This window comes from Fundulus heteroclitus, chromosome 3 (assembly GCF_011125445.2).
Source record: "Fundulus heteroclitus isolate FHET01 chromosome 3, MU-UCD_Fhet_4.1, whole genome shotgun sequence".
Classification (NCBI taxonomy): domain Eukaryota; kingdom Metazoa; phylum Chordata; class Actinopteri; order Cyprinodontiformes; family Fundulidae; genus Fundulus; species Fundulus heteroclitus.
The window spans coordinates 23,444,376-23,460,445 of record NC_046363.1 but is presented as its reverse complement, the minus strand read 5'-3'; the positions used below and the strand labels follow the sequence as shown (position 1 = coordinate 23,460,445).

Sequence of the window (16,070 nt, the reverse complement as noted above, 5' to 3'; positions counted from 1 at the left end):
TGTCTTCTCTAACCCCAGTCGGTCGAGGCAGATGGCCGTTCACACTGAGCCTGATTCTGCTGGAGGTTCTTTCCTGTTAAAGGGGATTATTCCTCTCCACTGTCGCTTCATGCTTGCTCAGTATGAGGGATTGCTGCAAAGCCATGGACAATGCAGACGACTCTCCCTGTGGCTCTACGCTCTCTCAGGAGTGAATGCTGCTTGTCGGGACTTTGATTCAATCTGCTGGGTTTCCTTAAGATAGGACATTTTTTGACCAATCTGTCTGATTTCATTGAGTTTGACTTTGTTGTGTGCCTTGAGATGACATGTTGTGAATTGGCGCTATATAAATAAAATTAAATTGCACTCACAACTTCCTCCTTTCAGCTTTTCCCTTTCTCCAGGGGGTGGGGGTCTTCAGAGCAGGTCATCTTTTATTCTCGCTGATTCTTTTTTTTTTTTGTTAGTTTTTTTTATTTTATGTTTTTAAAATCACAACAGACCTGACACTTTTCTCCACCCGTTCTAACCTGCTTGAACACGTTTCTTCCCCTTGACAGGCCACATGCCTTCTGCACCTCTCTGGATAAATCATCATTAAAATCCTCAAAGTATGAACTCAAGTGGAGCTGCAGACTTTACTCTCACCACCTTAGTCTTTAGTGGCCCCTGGGTTGTGCATTAATTCTGGAGTTCAGCTTTCCTTTCAGCTTCATTCCTGGCCGTTATGTGATCGATCATTTCCTTCATGCCTGTACATTTCTAGATTTTGGATCTAGAAAGTAATAATATGACATTATGAGCTTACAAGCCTGGACATGCTCCGTTCAACACTCTTTATTTACTGGATAAACTGTTTGTAAAACCATGTTGTTTGTTTCCCAGAGTGGTTCTAAAAGGAACTTTGAGTCAACCATCGGTTTCACATATTCAAAAATTTGTTTTGACAAAAAGTTTTGCTTTTTATGAAAATTTAAAAACAACCAAATGCTTTTTTTATTTTTTTTTATTGTACAACTTTACAATCAAATTTTGTACAAAGGCTGTTAACAAAAAAAAAAAAAAAAAGTTCAGGCTATGAGGAGAAATGTTTACGGGGCGCTGAAAACCAAAATGTCCTTCACGCAGCAGCAGCAGCAGGACAACATGCTGCTGCTGATTTCAGATGTGTGTTGTTGGGTCCTCGATGCTTCATCCCACCGACACCATCAGGTGTAAAAGCATCAAGTGTAGGCGGGAGCTGCATTCTGGTTACCACAGTCTGGTCCACATTAAGATTGGGCACTAATATGGACACAAAAATCCAAATTTGAGCGTTGTAGTGACGGCGATGAAGGAAACTTGTTCGTCTGTAGTTTGGTCCAGGTCCGAAGAGTTAAGAAGCTGAGACGAAAAGGCCCGGATGTCCTTGGCTGAGGGTCTAGGAGCGGGTGTACTTCCCCCAGATGTGAAGCATGAAGACCGAGGCAATAAACAAGAGGCTCATCACGAGCACGGGAACGGGGCCGCTGTCAAAACAAAGAGACGCTGATTAATAACCAGATTAACACGCGAATCCCCATCAGTCGCAGTGGCCTCCACCAGAGTGAGCATCTCTGATTTTATTGATGAGATTTGGAAACAAGGAGGGGCTCTCATCTCTGAAGGAGGCTCTGAGAGCCGGGAGGGGTGGGGCGGAGGAGCGCATTGCTAAGGAGCAGCATTGCCATGCCAACCTTCTCCTGCTCTGCCCCCCCCCCCCCTGTCAGAAGGCTGTAATTGAGTTGACCTTTCAGAGTGGATCCCTTAATGAAGCTTTGAGGCTGGCGTCTAACGCGGGAACAAACATGCACTCGATACACACCACTGTATGGCCAGCCTGCCCTCCTTCGACTGCTGGAGAGACGCACTCGATAACAACCACGGCGCCATTGATCAGCCGCAACTGTTTACAGCCAGGAGACCGGATGCCTTCGCTGATATCAGAGCGGAGGATTCGGCAGAACATAAGTTTGAGCGTTCAGAGTTCTCCTGGCGTGAAAACAAATAAACTGTTCACGTAAAGATGTCCCCGAAGCTCAGGAGGCGTCGCTTAGCATCCCAAGAGTTGGACATTCAGAAGATTAGCATCTCTGAGAGAGGGCTTTCAAAATGTCAGAGGCTGAATGTGTGAGTTTGTGGCAGCAGCTCTTCTATAGATGCTTTTTTTTTTTTTTCTTTTTTCTTATAAGCAGTACTCACACTTTAAGGCCTGGAGAGTCTTCAGTGTAGAAGCGCCACATGCCGCCGGTGCCAGCAGATCCTGTGGTCCGGCCACCGCTGCGTGTGCCGCTGCTGGCTGCTTTTCTATTGGGGACATAAATGAAATAACCTTAATCCACCTACTATTAAAAAAACATGTTACGAAACACTTTTCCAGAGCAGACCGGAGTTAAAAAAGTCCTGTACAAATGTATACAACGTATATGCACATATATACGCGTAGGTACGTAGGGGAGGGGCGCATACAAGAGACAGAAGATATGAGAGGAATCAGAGACAGAGAGAGAGAGAGAGGGATAGGAGAGAGGCAGAAGAGAAGAGAGAGAGATAAGAGGGAGAGAGAGAGAGAGACCAGGAGAGATAGAGAGAAGAGAGACAGAGAGAGAGAGAAGAGATAGAGACACATAGAGGAGAGACACAGAGAGGGAGAGACACAGAGAGAGAGAGAGAACACAGAGAGAGAGAGAGAGAAGAGAGACACACACAGACATAGAGAGAGAGAGGAGAGAGAGAGAGAGAGAGAGAGAGAGAGAGAGAGAGAGAGAGAGAGACACAACACAGAGAGACACACACAGAGAGAGAGAGACACACAGAGAGAGAGACACAGAGAGAGCGAGAGAGAGAGAGACACAGACAGACAGACAGACAGACAGACCAGACAGAGAGAGAGAGACAGACAGACAGACAGACAGAGAGGAGAGAGAGACAGACAGAAGAGAGAGAGAGAGAGAGAGAGACGAGAGAGAGGAGCACAGACAGAACAGACAGAGGATGAGATCGAGCTCGACAGAGAGAGAGATAACATACATAGAGAGAGACAGACAGACAGAGCATAGATAGCGAAGAGAGATAAGAGAGACCAGATAATTGTAAGAGCGAAGATATAGTAGAGAGAGTAGATATAGAGACATAGAGATAAGTATGATATAGAATATATAACAATGATGAGAATATAGATAGAGATAGATAGATTAGAATGATAGATATATCTATATATATATACATACATACATACATACATACATATATATATATATATATATATATATATATATATATATATATATATATATATATATATGTATGTATCACTAAGAATGTAAATAGGACATCATATGTCCATTCCTCTTTCCTTTTTTGTATTTTTTGGTATTCTTTTTGATCCATTGTATATATGAAGATTCACTGTATATAACTGAATGCACCTTCCCTACTCTGCACCTTCTTGTATGAGCCGATGTGACGAGTGAATTTCTTCATTGTGAGATCAATAAAGACTATCTTATCTTATCTTAAAAAAAAAGAACCATATCTGTGAAATGCCAATCTTAACCAAAATGTTATTCATACAAATTACACTCCTGCCGTCATTGATATTTAAAAGCCATTACAGTAAAGAAAAAAAAGGGTTAAACGCTATATTCAGAATTTAATCTTAACACAACTAGGAGGCAGACTGATTCATGGCTGCTTTGCTGCTGGACAGATTAAACAGAGGTTAATGAGGCAATGAAGAGGATTGGTGGTAATGGGTAATAATGAGAGAGAAGCTACAGTCGGCCTTATGATTACATCCTGATTAAGTCCACACCACAACATCCATCTACTTTAACCAATGAGCTGAACACAACAACCAACTACCTGAAAGCTGACATCCTGTAAGAAAACACTGCCAGAGAGGATTATGTGGAGAGGAAATATCGGGAGCAGGTAGAAATCACAGTAAAAGCCAATTTTTAACTTTCAGTTTTTCCATGCAAAAAAAAAGAAAAAAAAAAGAATCAAAAGCAGAAATGTGATCAATAAGAATTTAAATCAAGAGATAAGTTACAATCTATCTTCCCCCCAAAAAAGTAAAGTCCTCTAATTTGATATTTTGAGCATACCAAAGAGGATTAAAATCAAATAAAGAATATCTTATGAGTGGGAAACACGATTAAAATTTATGAGTGAAAATCTGCATCCATCCGACCGCATGTCTCAACTTCTGGGTTATAACAATTGTCCTGAATCCCAAATTTGACTCTCCAGACCCCCCCCCATAAGAAAAACACACAACAGCAGCAGGATAAATCTGACATCATCAATTTAAATGTTTAAATAAGGCTCCCACATTGTTTTTCACTTTTTGACCGATCCCCTATTAATAAAATATTGCTTTAGGATCCCGCTTTGCAGCTTTGTTTTAAAAGGTACTTATCTATTAAATCTTTATAGATTAGACTTTAGACTCGACTGGGAGCTGCACAATATGTCCAGCCATCATCACTGTCTTAATTAGCAATATTATATAAAAAAAGAAGAAAGCCAAACGGCTTTGATTCAAAAAGTTGAATTTGAATTGACTAAATCCAACTGTATGTAGTTGAATTTTAGTTGAATAATAAGATACGATTGTATTTCAATATAAACCAGATTTGCCTCCTATATATATGGACATAAATTGGACCATATGTCTCTTAAAAAATACTTAAGCTATTTGTTGAGCATTGGTGGGTGTACAAACATAAAATTATCATTATGTTTGGAATAGAGTATTTACTGGAAATCATATTCCAAGTGACACGAAATAACGTTTTACTTGGCAATGATATATTCAGCCGGTTGAGTTAAGACTCACTGCATTGGACCAGACACAGATGGTTTAAGACCAAAATCATAAAAGGTCACAGACTAATGGAAGCATCTTGAAGACGCATGTGAAAGAGATGAGTGATGGAAATGTGAACATATGGAAAGATAACTAATACATTTATCTACTTTTTCAACGCCATGAAGAAAACAAACAAACAAACAGAAAAACGACCACACAGTTCACTTTGTTTCTCCGCTTCAGTTAAACTCCCCACAATCCTGCGCTGCGTCACTATCCCGAGGTCAAACCCAAACACCGTTTTTTAAATATTAAGTGACTAACGTCGGAAGATACCGATGCTTATGCTGATATATCGTGCATCTCGATAAGATACTGTCTAAAATACTCCATAATAATATTAATGACAACAATAACAACAACATACTGATGAATGATTATTTAGTGCCTCATGCAGCTGTATTTTTGACCGCTGCACTGTAATGAGCAGCTCGGTAAAATTTACTTTCAATGTACCTGAAGCATATCCAGTAATTCGGAAGCCTTGTGGCAAAAGGAAAAGTGGCATTTTGGAGGTTTAATTGCAGCTTGTATCTAAAAATAACAACAACTGTATGGCGCTTTGAGAAGACAGAATAACTTAGCTGCTTGAAACAATTTCAGTTTGTAAAATAAATAAATAATAGCAGATCTTGGGTGGATACCAAAGAAGCGCCAAGCATGACTCTAAATGCCGTTTCAAAGCTGCAGTTGTCAATCTACTGCTGATAAATCTTAAAACAGCCAACAGGATGGCTACCTCAAACAGGCAGCCTGACTAAAACGCTCTACTTTTCATAATCTATGACTGTTGAAGTTCATTTATTGTTGTCACATATGTGCATCAAAATCTATAAAGTGTCATTAATGACATAACCACTACAGTATTTTAGCAGGATTAAGAGCAAACACTGCTTTTCTGTTTCACATAAAGGTGATTATAATCATGGTATAACTGAACTTTTTTTTTAACTCGAGGTCATCAAACTGTGGGAATCCCAAACCCGCCCACACAGAACCAGGCGGGAGATCTTGGGGATGTCATCCCTGCTTCCTTGCACTCCAGCAGCAATGGTGCCATCTCCTCTTGGTTAGCATGTACCGTAAATACCAAAATAGTTCTTTCTTTTGGCATAGATCTAAGAGGAGCCGGTAAACTGAAAAGTGATTTTACTGCAGCTAAATTTTTAAACCACGTCATACAAATCTTCATATTGAGCCCTTTTTTTTTACTAAGTCTACACCATGTTTGTTTTGCTTGTTTTTAAATGCCAATTAAACAATGAAAAGCTTAATTTAAAATGCATATATACATTATTATACCCTTTGTGAACATTATCCCAACACAATGAAAAGAAGCTGAAAATCAAATCAATCAGCTTGTTTTTTTTTTCCTTCTGTTGCATGTAATAAATAAATGACATGAACGTAATGAATCGGTAATGTGCAAAGTGTTCAGAGAAGTTGAAGTTTTTTTCCCCACTTGTTGCCATTTTTTTAAACATACCTTTGCCTGACTGTAGAGCCTGCAGCCCGGGGAGCCACTGTTTTACTGGGGGAACGGCTAGACGCCCCAACGTTGGTTGCACTTGCTGCTGGTCCAGGCTAAAACAAGAGACAAACATGTGAAGCAAAATCTATTTCCAGCCATTAAGCTTTCTCATTACGGTCTCAGGATCCAAACCCATACATTTTAATAGCAACACTAGTAGGGAAAGAAATAATATTTTAACACAGGATTTTATTCGTTTTCCAGGCATATAATGAAAGAGCAATAATGCAGACCTATTAAGAACCATCCAAAGTGAAACAAAAACATTACGCCCAAAAATACTAACCTGGTTCCAAAATAACCACCAATTCAGAACAAAGAAATATATTACATGTGTATTAAAACAGTTAACATTGGTTTATTTATTCCCTCGTCATTTCGAAGTCTAAACTCTAAAATATTAATATAGTTCTAGATGTCCAATGGGTGAGATGGTATGGTTCTGGGAATCTAGTGATTATTGCTAAGTTATTGTGCTCCTACAACATGACAGGAAAAAAAAACAACCTCTTTATCCATCTACATACATGATATTAGGGACAAATAACACCTGTAAGATAATATTATAACATGATAACATTAAAAACACACATGTTAACTAGAGCAGATTAGTTTTAGGCACAGGCCGTAGAGAGTTTTTTTTTACAATGTAGTTCTCAACAGCAATAGTCTTATATTACTGATTTTACATATACATTTATTTAGAGAGCAAATACATACTGTCTCAGATGGAGGGGGGAAATAAACGTATGGGAAAACTAAATGAATCTCAGAGACACGGCCACGTCCACAGCTAACAGGCTAACTACAAAACGATCAATGGCACACACAAAAATGAATGTAAGCGAGCTAGTTAGCGTACAGAGATGTTTTCTGGTCAAAATGAGAAAAGTTACCATTTTGTCTTATGTTTCTTGACGCCGGTGTGAAGCCAGAAATCTTCCTTGAGCCTGATGTCCACGTCAGAAAAGAGACGAAGACTGCACGTAAATTGGTCAAAACTTCAGAAGGGAACCCGCAAAGCTGACGTCCGTCTAAAGAGGGACACGAATGTTAAATTTAGGACCCGCGAGGGTGACCGACTAGAAGCCTGCCTGATTTTAATGGCTCCGGCACAAAAAGTTAGGCAAAAAGCATCCCGTTAACAGTTTAATGTTTTTTCTTTTTATTGAAAATATTAAACACAACTTACCCCTATTTTATTTTTTAAAATAAAAAGCATGAATCGTATTAAGCTGTCAATTTTCAAAAGGCAAATTATTAATTCACCTTTCCTCTGAGAGAGACGTGTCTCACAAGGGTCTTGTCAAGGAAACTGACGCCATTGCGGGTCAAGCAGGAACCTGGAGCAGGTTCAAAGCAACGGTAGGCAAGAACCAAAATGGCGGCGGAGCGTCAGTTCTTCACCACCGATCAGGAGAGCTAAATCGATGGTTTCCAAACCTGAACAAGGTAGTGCGGAGATTGAAAGGTAAACATGGCCGTATTTTACATTACATTGGAGGTGGTTCGGACTTTTAATTGCAACAAGGCTCGTCAGATTATTTGAGTTTGAGAAGATGGTTTTGAGTTGGTGCCAATATTAACGCTTGTCATTTAAACGCACAACTTTGGCTGAAACATTCTTTCTGTCCGTAAGTCTTGCTTTCACCCACAATCAAACGCCAGCTAGTAGCAGGTGCCCATAATACGTATTGTTTAAACGTCTGCGTTTGCAGACAGACTGGGTAAAAGTTGTCAATGTAACTTAGCCCAAGCGATGAATGTGACAGTAAAAAGTTTCCTTCCTGGCCTCAAGAGTAGGTTTCAGTGCGTAGATGTTCTGATGCACCAGTGATGACAGCTTCTTGTTTGATTTTTGCAGATTATTCGTGCGTCTCACCTCTGATTACACAGAAAAGCTGCCTTTAATAAATATATATTTTTTTTATATATATAATATGTATATATATATATCTATCATTCTAAGGTGAAACTGCATGTGTTTAACTGAAAGACAAAACAACCTTTCTGACTGTCAGTATTTTTAGCAGACTGCTGATTTCATTGTATGTGTGATTTATGTGCAGGATGCCTCGGGTGGTGTTTCTCCATCCGGATCTTGGTATTGGAGGTGCAGAGAGGCTGGTGGTTGATGCTGCCGTAGCCTTAAAGGCTCAAGGATGCAGTGTTCAGATCTGGACGGCCCATTATGACCCAAAACACTGCTTCTCTGAGACCCGGGACCCAGATCTTCCTGTGGTACGTCGAACCATCTTCCAGTGTAACGTACAGTTCTGGTTAGGTGGACATATTGTCATCTGCATGCCCGTTATACAATTTTTTTGAGCTTTTTTCAGTGCAGTTAAATGTTCCCTTTTTTTCCCCTGAGTGAACGGGTGATTAAAACCCACTATTAATAAGTTGCTTTAAAAACACGTTGGTGCACGTTTGAAATTTAACACAGACTTTATATAGATTTGCTTTGCCATTAATGTTTGGTTAAATGTCCCATTTGCAAGTTAAACCTCAACCACCCCCTTCTTGTAGCCATCAACACGTTCCTTGGTCAATTCTGGTTGGATTTTGACCTCTCGTTTTGGAGGTACTCCTTTAATTTCCTTGGTTTGCTTGTTTTTTTTGCATTAGGTAATATAATTTCAGTGGCGTGAGAAGCTTGCCATTAATCTGCTTTTATCTACTCAAAACCAGTTTTAATGTGTGTTTGGGAGCAATGTTCCTTCTTTAACACCCGACTGTGGCCATGTTTCAGCCATCTGACCCAAACTTATGACCATCAGATGCTAATGAAATCTTGAGGCTGTTCAAGAACAATACACAATCCATCAAGGCTCAGGTTAAATTTAATTCAATTTTATCTATATAGCACTGATTCACAGATGTCATCTTAAGGCATTTTACAAAATCAGTTCAACCAAATAATTTAGATTGTTTGAAAAAAAGTTTTCCATCAAAGGAAACCCAGCAGATTACATCAAGTCATTGTCAAGCAGCGTTCACTCCTCCAGAAAGAGCATGTAGCCACAGTCGTCTGCATTTTCGATGGCTTTGCAGCAATCCCTCATACCGAGCAGGTTACGGTTTAAATGGAAGATGCATGTTTTAACATTTAAAAGGGGCTGAGGAAATGCTCACCAATACTGAAGCCTTTGCTCCAGAACTGACAGCTTCAAGCACAACTGAAAAGTTGTCTCTTGGAAAAGTTTCATGTTCAGACAAGACAGAAATTGAGCCATCCGGCCACAGCAACAACAAGCATGTGTGAATCAGAATCAAGTTTAATCACCAACTAGGTTTGCACTTACAAGGAATTTGACTTGGTATTGATGGTGCAGACAAAAAATAAGAATACAGTAAAATAAGAGGTAAAAGGATATATACACGGAAGCTGTATACACTCAGCAGACTGTGCGTCAATGGTGAGGCTTTCAAGCCTAAAACCCATGCGAGTTGTTGGTGGTGTGTGGTTTGCGTAGAAGTAGCTAACGGACATTTAATCAGACACCAGCAGTGTTTTAGCGGTGCTTCTAAATGTCGCTAAAGTTGTAAAATCACATAACAGATTTAATAAGTAATATAACAAGCGTGTGTGTTAACTTCTGATGTACCGGACAAAAAAAAAAAAAAATGCATGAAAAGCTGTAAAGAATTATGTTCAACACACTGACCGTCCAAGGTTGTTTCATAAATCAATTTAATGTTGTTGAAGGTATGTGCTGGCGACTGGCTACCCACCAGCGTGTTTGGCTACCTGCACGCTCTGTGCGCGTACCTCCGGATGATCTATGTGGCCTTCTACCTGGTCTTCCTCAGCGGCGTGGAGTATGACGTCATCTTCTGTGATCAGGTGAGTCCCTTAGTCCGTCAGTGCTTGATCACTAACTCAGAGTTGTTGGTTTTTTTCCTCCGGGGATCCTTCTGCAGCCCATAACAGTGAAGTCTTCTGTTTTGCATCAAATCTTTGTAGCTTATCCTCACACAAGTGGACACTGATCTACTTTTTCTGGAGCCTAAACTATTGAGTTTGTCTTAACCCTAGGTATCGGCCTGTATACCGGTGCTGCGGTTGTCCCGACACAAGAAGAAAGTCCTGTTCTACTGTCACTTTCCAGACCAGCTGCTGACCCAGAGGAAGTCGGCCCTGAAGAGGCTCTATAGAGCTCCTATTGACTGGTTGGAAGAGCGCACCACTGGCATGGCTGATATGGTAATTAATAGCCTACTTGCATAGGACTGGGATTCAGACTCTTAAGAAACCTTGGGAAACACACCCGGTTAAACACACAAGATTTCTAGGTGTTTTTTAATCTAATCGTAGCATAAAATAATGTAAAGAATAGCCGGCTACAACATAAAAACCTAAACTTAGCCACAGGTGGTTCAGCCATGTTTTTTTTTCGGGTAATTGACAGAGAGGGACCTTGTCTCATCAACCATCATTTCTGGGATCCACTTCTCCAGCAAAGCTGAAAAAAGACTGCGAGAACATACCCCGGGGCTTCAGACCTTTTTTTAAATTTGTCATTTAATAAATATTATGGAAACAAAGTACATATTATATTTGAAAAGTTCTTAAAGACTGTGAATGTATTCACATTACGAAGGGTAATTTAGCAGATAAAGGACAAGGTTGTTCACTTAAAGATAACAAAGCATCTTCACCAAAAACGGCGATTCTTCATAACACGGGTCAGATGTGGTAGGACTTACTGGCCTGTTTTTATGTGTTCTTGTTTTGGTGGGGGACAGAAATCATGCATGAAAATTATAACTCCTAAACTTAATTTATTAGCTGATGTGTTTTTGTACATTCATATCCCTTGACCTTTTTATATTGTGTTACGATATAACCAGAAAGGTCAGTTTATTTCAACTTTATGGGATGTACCAACACAAAGGAGGTGTAGCCGAAATAAAATTAGGGATTGTTTTCAAATTTTACAAATAAGAATTTGAAAAGAGTGCCCTAGATTTAGAAGGGGCTGTTCTGAGGAATTTCTTTGTCTTATACATATTTTGCTACACTTACAGGACTGTCTCAGAAAATTAGAATATTGTGATAAAGTTCTTTTATTTTCTGTAATGCAATTAAAAAACATGAAATATCATACATTCTGGATTCATTACAAATCAACTGAAATATCGCAAGCCTTTTATTGTTTTAATATCGCTGATTATGGCGTACAGCTGAAGAAAGCTCAAAAATCCTATCTCAAAATATTAGAATATTTCCTCAGACCAAGTAAAAAATAAAAATTATAACAGCAAAACAAAATCAAACATTTGAAAATGTCCATTAATGCACTCAGTACTTGGTTGGGAATCTTTTTGCACAGATTACTGCATCAATGCGGCGTGGCATGGAGGCAATCAGCCTGTGGCATTGCTGAGGTGTTATGGATGCCCAGGATGCTTCAATAGCGGCCTTTAGCTCATTTGCATTGTTGGCTCTGGTGTCTTTCAGCTTCTTCTTCACAATACCCCACAAATTCTCTATGGGGTTCAGGTCAGGGGAATTGGCAGGCCAATCAAGGACAGTAATGCCATGGTCAGTACACCAGTTACTGTGAGAATCTTATGTCGTCTCTTAACCACTACCATACTTGTGATTTAGTTTACTGAACCAAGCTGAGTGTTTTTCAAGGCTCATGAAACCCTGCAGTGTTTCGAGTTAATTAGACGATTCAAGTGATTAGCTGAATAGCCTACTAGTATACTTTTTCACAATATTCTAATATTTTGAGATAGGATATTTGGGTTTCTTAAACTGTAAGCCATAATCAGCGATATTAAAACAATAAAAGGCTTGCGATATTTCAGTTGATTTGTAATGAATCCAGAATGTATGACATTTCATGTTTTTTAATTGCATTACAGAAAATAAAGAACTTTATCACAATATTCTAATTTTCTGAGACAGTCCTGTACATCAGCAACTCTGCAATGTCTACTTCTTCTCCTCCATTAAAATAGGGCAAGCTCAGTCAGTTTGCATGGAGGACGGCAGTTTTCAAACCTTGCTACACATTCTCCATCAGACTAAGGTCTGAACTTTGACCGGGCCGTTCTATTGCTACTTTAGCTTCGTGTTTTTGGGATGTTGTCCTTTTGAAAGGCCGTAGAGGTCTGTGGACTGCTCTACAGCTCCTCCAGAGATACCGTGGGCCTCTTCGCTTCCGCTTTGAATGATTCCTGGCCTGTCTGTCAAGAGGAGGCTGACAGGCTTTAAACATCTTCACGACTTTTTCTCTGCTCTGTTCCTGGGTTTTCTTGGTTCTGTTTCTTCCCTAATGCTCCCCAGCAAACCTCTGAGGCCTTCACAGAGCGGCTGGCTTTATGCGGACAATCAATTACACAGAGGCTGGTTTTACTGAAAGGGTTACTGGGTTTTATTTAAGGGTATCAACGTGGGAAGGGAGTGACATAGAAATTCATGCCAGTCTTCAGACTTTTATCTGTTTAAGAAAAAATGGAAACCACATGCCATTATTACTTCAACTTCACAATAAAGTGCTTCTTCACTGCAAAAAGGGAACTGAAAGTAAGTAAAATGTTATAGCAATTAGTCTATTTTTCATTGATTTGAGCAGGTAAATAAGACTATTTGCCAATGGGATTAGTAGTTCTACCTCTAAAATAAGATGATTAGATATTCTGCACTTGAAAAATTATGATGGAGATGAATTGTTCCTACTTTAAGTGCAAAAATCTTATTCCATTGGCAAATAATCTTATTTACCTGCTAAAATCAAGAAAAAATGCACTCATTTCAAGAAAAATGTTCTTAATTTTAGTTCCCTTTTTGCAGTGTTTGTGTTGGTCCGTCACATAAAATCCAAATACAGCCATTAAGTTTGTTGAATATGCCAGGTATAATTTAACATTGCTGTTATGGTCAAGCGGCTGCATTAAGTCAGGAACCTGTCCAAAATGATGAGAGTCCTTAAGCTGCGGGCTGTGAGCCCAAAGAGCTGTGAAATAAATACGATTGTCCTGTAATTTCTCTTAGATCCTGGTGAACAGCCAGTTCACTGCAGGCATCTTCAGGGAGACCTTCCGCAGTCTGAACCACGTCCACACAGACGTCCTCTATCCGTCCCTCAACACCAACGTGTTTGACCAGTCGTCCACGGACGCACAGGGCCTGCAGGGGCTGCTTCCTGAGGGGACGTCCCACCTCTTTCTGTCCCTGAACCGATACGAGAGGAAGAAGAACCTGGGCCTGGCTCTGGAGGCCCTGGCGGTCCTGAGATGCAGCCTCACACCGGCTGAGAGAGCCGGGGTTCACCTGGTGGTGGCCGGCGGCTACGACGACCGCGTCACCGAGAACGTCCAGCACTACACGGAGCTGAAGGAGCTGGCCGAGCAGCTCCACCTGGAGGACGGTGTCACGTTTATGCGCTCTCCCTCCGATTCCCTGAAGGTGGCGCTGCTGCAGACCTCCGCGGCAGTGCTCTACACGCCCAGCAGGGAACATTTCGGGATCGTTCCCGTGGAGGCCATGTACTGCGGCTGTCCGGTTATCGCCGTGAACTCCGGGGGGCCCCTGGAGAGCGTGGCAGACGGGGAGACGGGCTTCCTGTGTGAGCCCGCGGCCGAGGCCTTCTCTAAGGCCATGGAGAGGCTTATCAGGGACACGCGCCTCCGCAGGGACATGGGGCAGGCTGGGAGGAGGAGGGTGGAGGAGAGGTTCTCTCTTCAGGCCTTCTCAGACCAGCTGTATGGGTATATTGTCCAGCTGAGCAAGTGATGGAGAAGGAGGGGAAAACTAGGGAAATGTGAAACGGAAGGACTGCTGGGTGTATATTGCTGTGCTTTAGTCTTGTTTTGTTTTAATTCCCAGGAGCCGGAGGTTTTTGTTTCCACGGAGTATTTAAATCTAATTTTCAGACCCCGCCTTGAGTCTTTGATAGTTTAAAACTCAGGACTCGCTGCACAGTTTGGCTCAGGGCCATGACTGGATAGAAAATGAGCCTTAAAAGCGGTCCATGAAGCGACTAAACTGCTGGTCAGGGCCGGCTCGAAGGTTCACCAGCAGGTCCGGCTCGCTGGAAGACCAAACACAAGTGCGCGTTGACACTTTTGGCACAGTACTGTACATGTGAACCGAGCTTGGTGGGTATTATTAGTACTTAGAGGACAATTAATCAGCCTTCCCCACGAGAGGTTGCTGCGAGGCGAGAAAGGATGGAATCCCTGTACCAATTAAGAAATGAGAAATTAGTTTACCTGTCCTGTTGCGGGAAAAATGCCACCTTTTGTGTGTCTGGAACTGTGTGGGGGGGTAAAAAGCGCTGCAACGTGGCAACCGAGAGCCTGGGAAATGAGTCTCCAACGAGGATTGATTGTTAGCATGAAATGTTTTGCCCTGTTTGTGTGTGCGCGTAGTTTTCTTCCCCCCCTTCTACGGCACATTTTGTTTTCGTGTCTCTTTGGCGATGAAGAGGAGCGGAGTCATCACCGGATGCCATCAGGCAGCGCGCCATCTCGGATCGATAAGGTGGATGTTTTCTGCCGCATCCTGTCCGTCCAAAGCTTTGTCCCCTTTCCCTGCGGCTGGCGTAAAGGGTTATTAGCAAATGATGGAGCGTTTGGCTTTATTAGAGGTCTGGCTGATGGGCGGTGTGCCTGTGTCTGGGTCATTATCAATGAGGAGAATAGCAGAAGGTCATTGTGTCTCCGCGATGGCCTCCTCTGGCTTCCTACTGTATAGAAATGCTCCTATTGATATTCTCAAAGTCTTGATAAACAAGAAGACGCATAGTCTCCCCCCCCATCTCTGACGAGTCCCACTTTTGCTCGGCGTGTTTGTTGGCCTTTCATAGACTTGTGTAAGGATTTTGTGGGGGAGCAAGCAGGCACGGATACATTGTTATTGCTGTAAATAAAACATTGCGAGAAAAGAAAGCGGCTGCAAGGAAGTTTCATTTTGCACTTTGGTAATGACTGAGGGACAGATGTGACACAACGCCGATGATCTTAACTTTGTGATTCTATCATTTGGAGAGCCTGGGTCTTCCTTCTTGCTCTTAAAGGGACTCTAAAGAAAGAAACGGTACATTTTGGGATTTATTTTTGTATTGTTGAAACAAAAGGTGTGTTATTTTCCCATTATTTTTACAAAGTTGTCAAAATTTGTCACATAAAAGCAAAAAAAAAAAAAAAGTGGAATTCAATTTTGAGCTGCTTTAAAACCTTTAAAATATGCATTTACTTGCTAGCATAATAATGTATGAAGGACCAGAAGTGTCACAATTTATTAAACGATCTAATCTAAATGTGGCATTTGTGTTTTATAAAGATAAATATGTTTTTGTACACAGTTATATTTACTGAACAAGAAGTACCTAATGGTACTGTGGCACATCATGGCTTCTTGTTCTGTGTCCCAATATAAATTGCAAGTGATGGGTCCCAAACTGATCTGGTCAAGATGATTGGTGTAAAGTGGACTTCCTGTGCAGATTAACCAATCAGATGTAAGAGTGGAGTGATAGGTCACAGTGACGGTTTTAATTATGTGTACAGCACCACATGAACCATTTGATCATTATTTACCAAAATAATTACACATGCATTCAACATGTATGCAGACTTTGTTCTACCAATATTACATTTAATTATTTAATCAAGTATTTAATCATAGCTTTGCTTCAATTTTGT

At 40.9% G+C, this 16,070-nt stretch overlaps 2 protein-coding genes across 3 annotated transcripts; one reads left to right on the top strand and one right to left on the bottom strand.

Annotated features, from left to right (window-relative positions):
- Positions 1-981: 981 nt before the first annotated feature.
- Positions 982-7,441, bottom strand: sec61b (SEC61 translocon subunit beta). The gene is made up of 4 exons (XM_012867798.3): positions 7,304-7,441; positions 6,363-6,460; positions 2,203-2,307; positions 982-1,490 (listed from the first exon to the last, which is right to left on the bottom strand). The coding sequence occupies exons 1-4, from the start codon at positions 7,304-7,306 to the stop codon at positions 1,403-1,405; spliced, it is 294 nt and encodes a 97-aa protein (XP_012723252.1). The 5' UTR covers positions 7,307-7,441; the 3' UTR covers positions 982-1,402.
- A 295-nt stretch (positions 7,442-7,736) lies between these two features.
- alg2 (ALG2 alpha-1,3/1,6-mannosyltransferase) lies at positions 7,737-15,314 on the top strand. 2 transcript variants are annotated; one of them, XM_012867764.3, is made up of 5 exons: positions 7,737-7,878; positions 8,477-8,648; positions 10,117-10,254; positions 10,447-10,614; positions 13,417-15,314. In XM_012867764.3, the coding sequence occupies exons 1-5, from the start codon at positions 7,838-7,840 to the stop codon at positions 14,155-14,157; spliced, it is 1,260 nt and encodes a 419-aa protein (XP_012723218.2). In that variant the 5' UTR covers positions 7,737-7,837; the 3' UTR covers positions 14,158-15,314. The 2 variants fall into 2 exon arrangements, with proteins under 2 accessions (XP_012723218.2, XP_012723239.2); XM_012867785.3 differs by lacking the exon at positions 7,737-7,878 and adding an exon at positions 7,899-8,041.
- Positions 15,315-16,070: the final 756 nt, after the last annotated feature.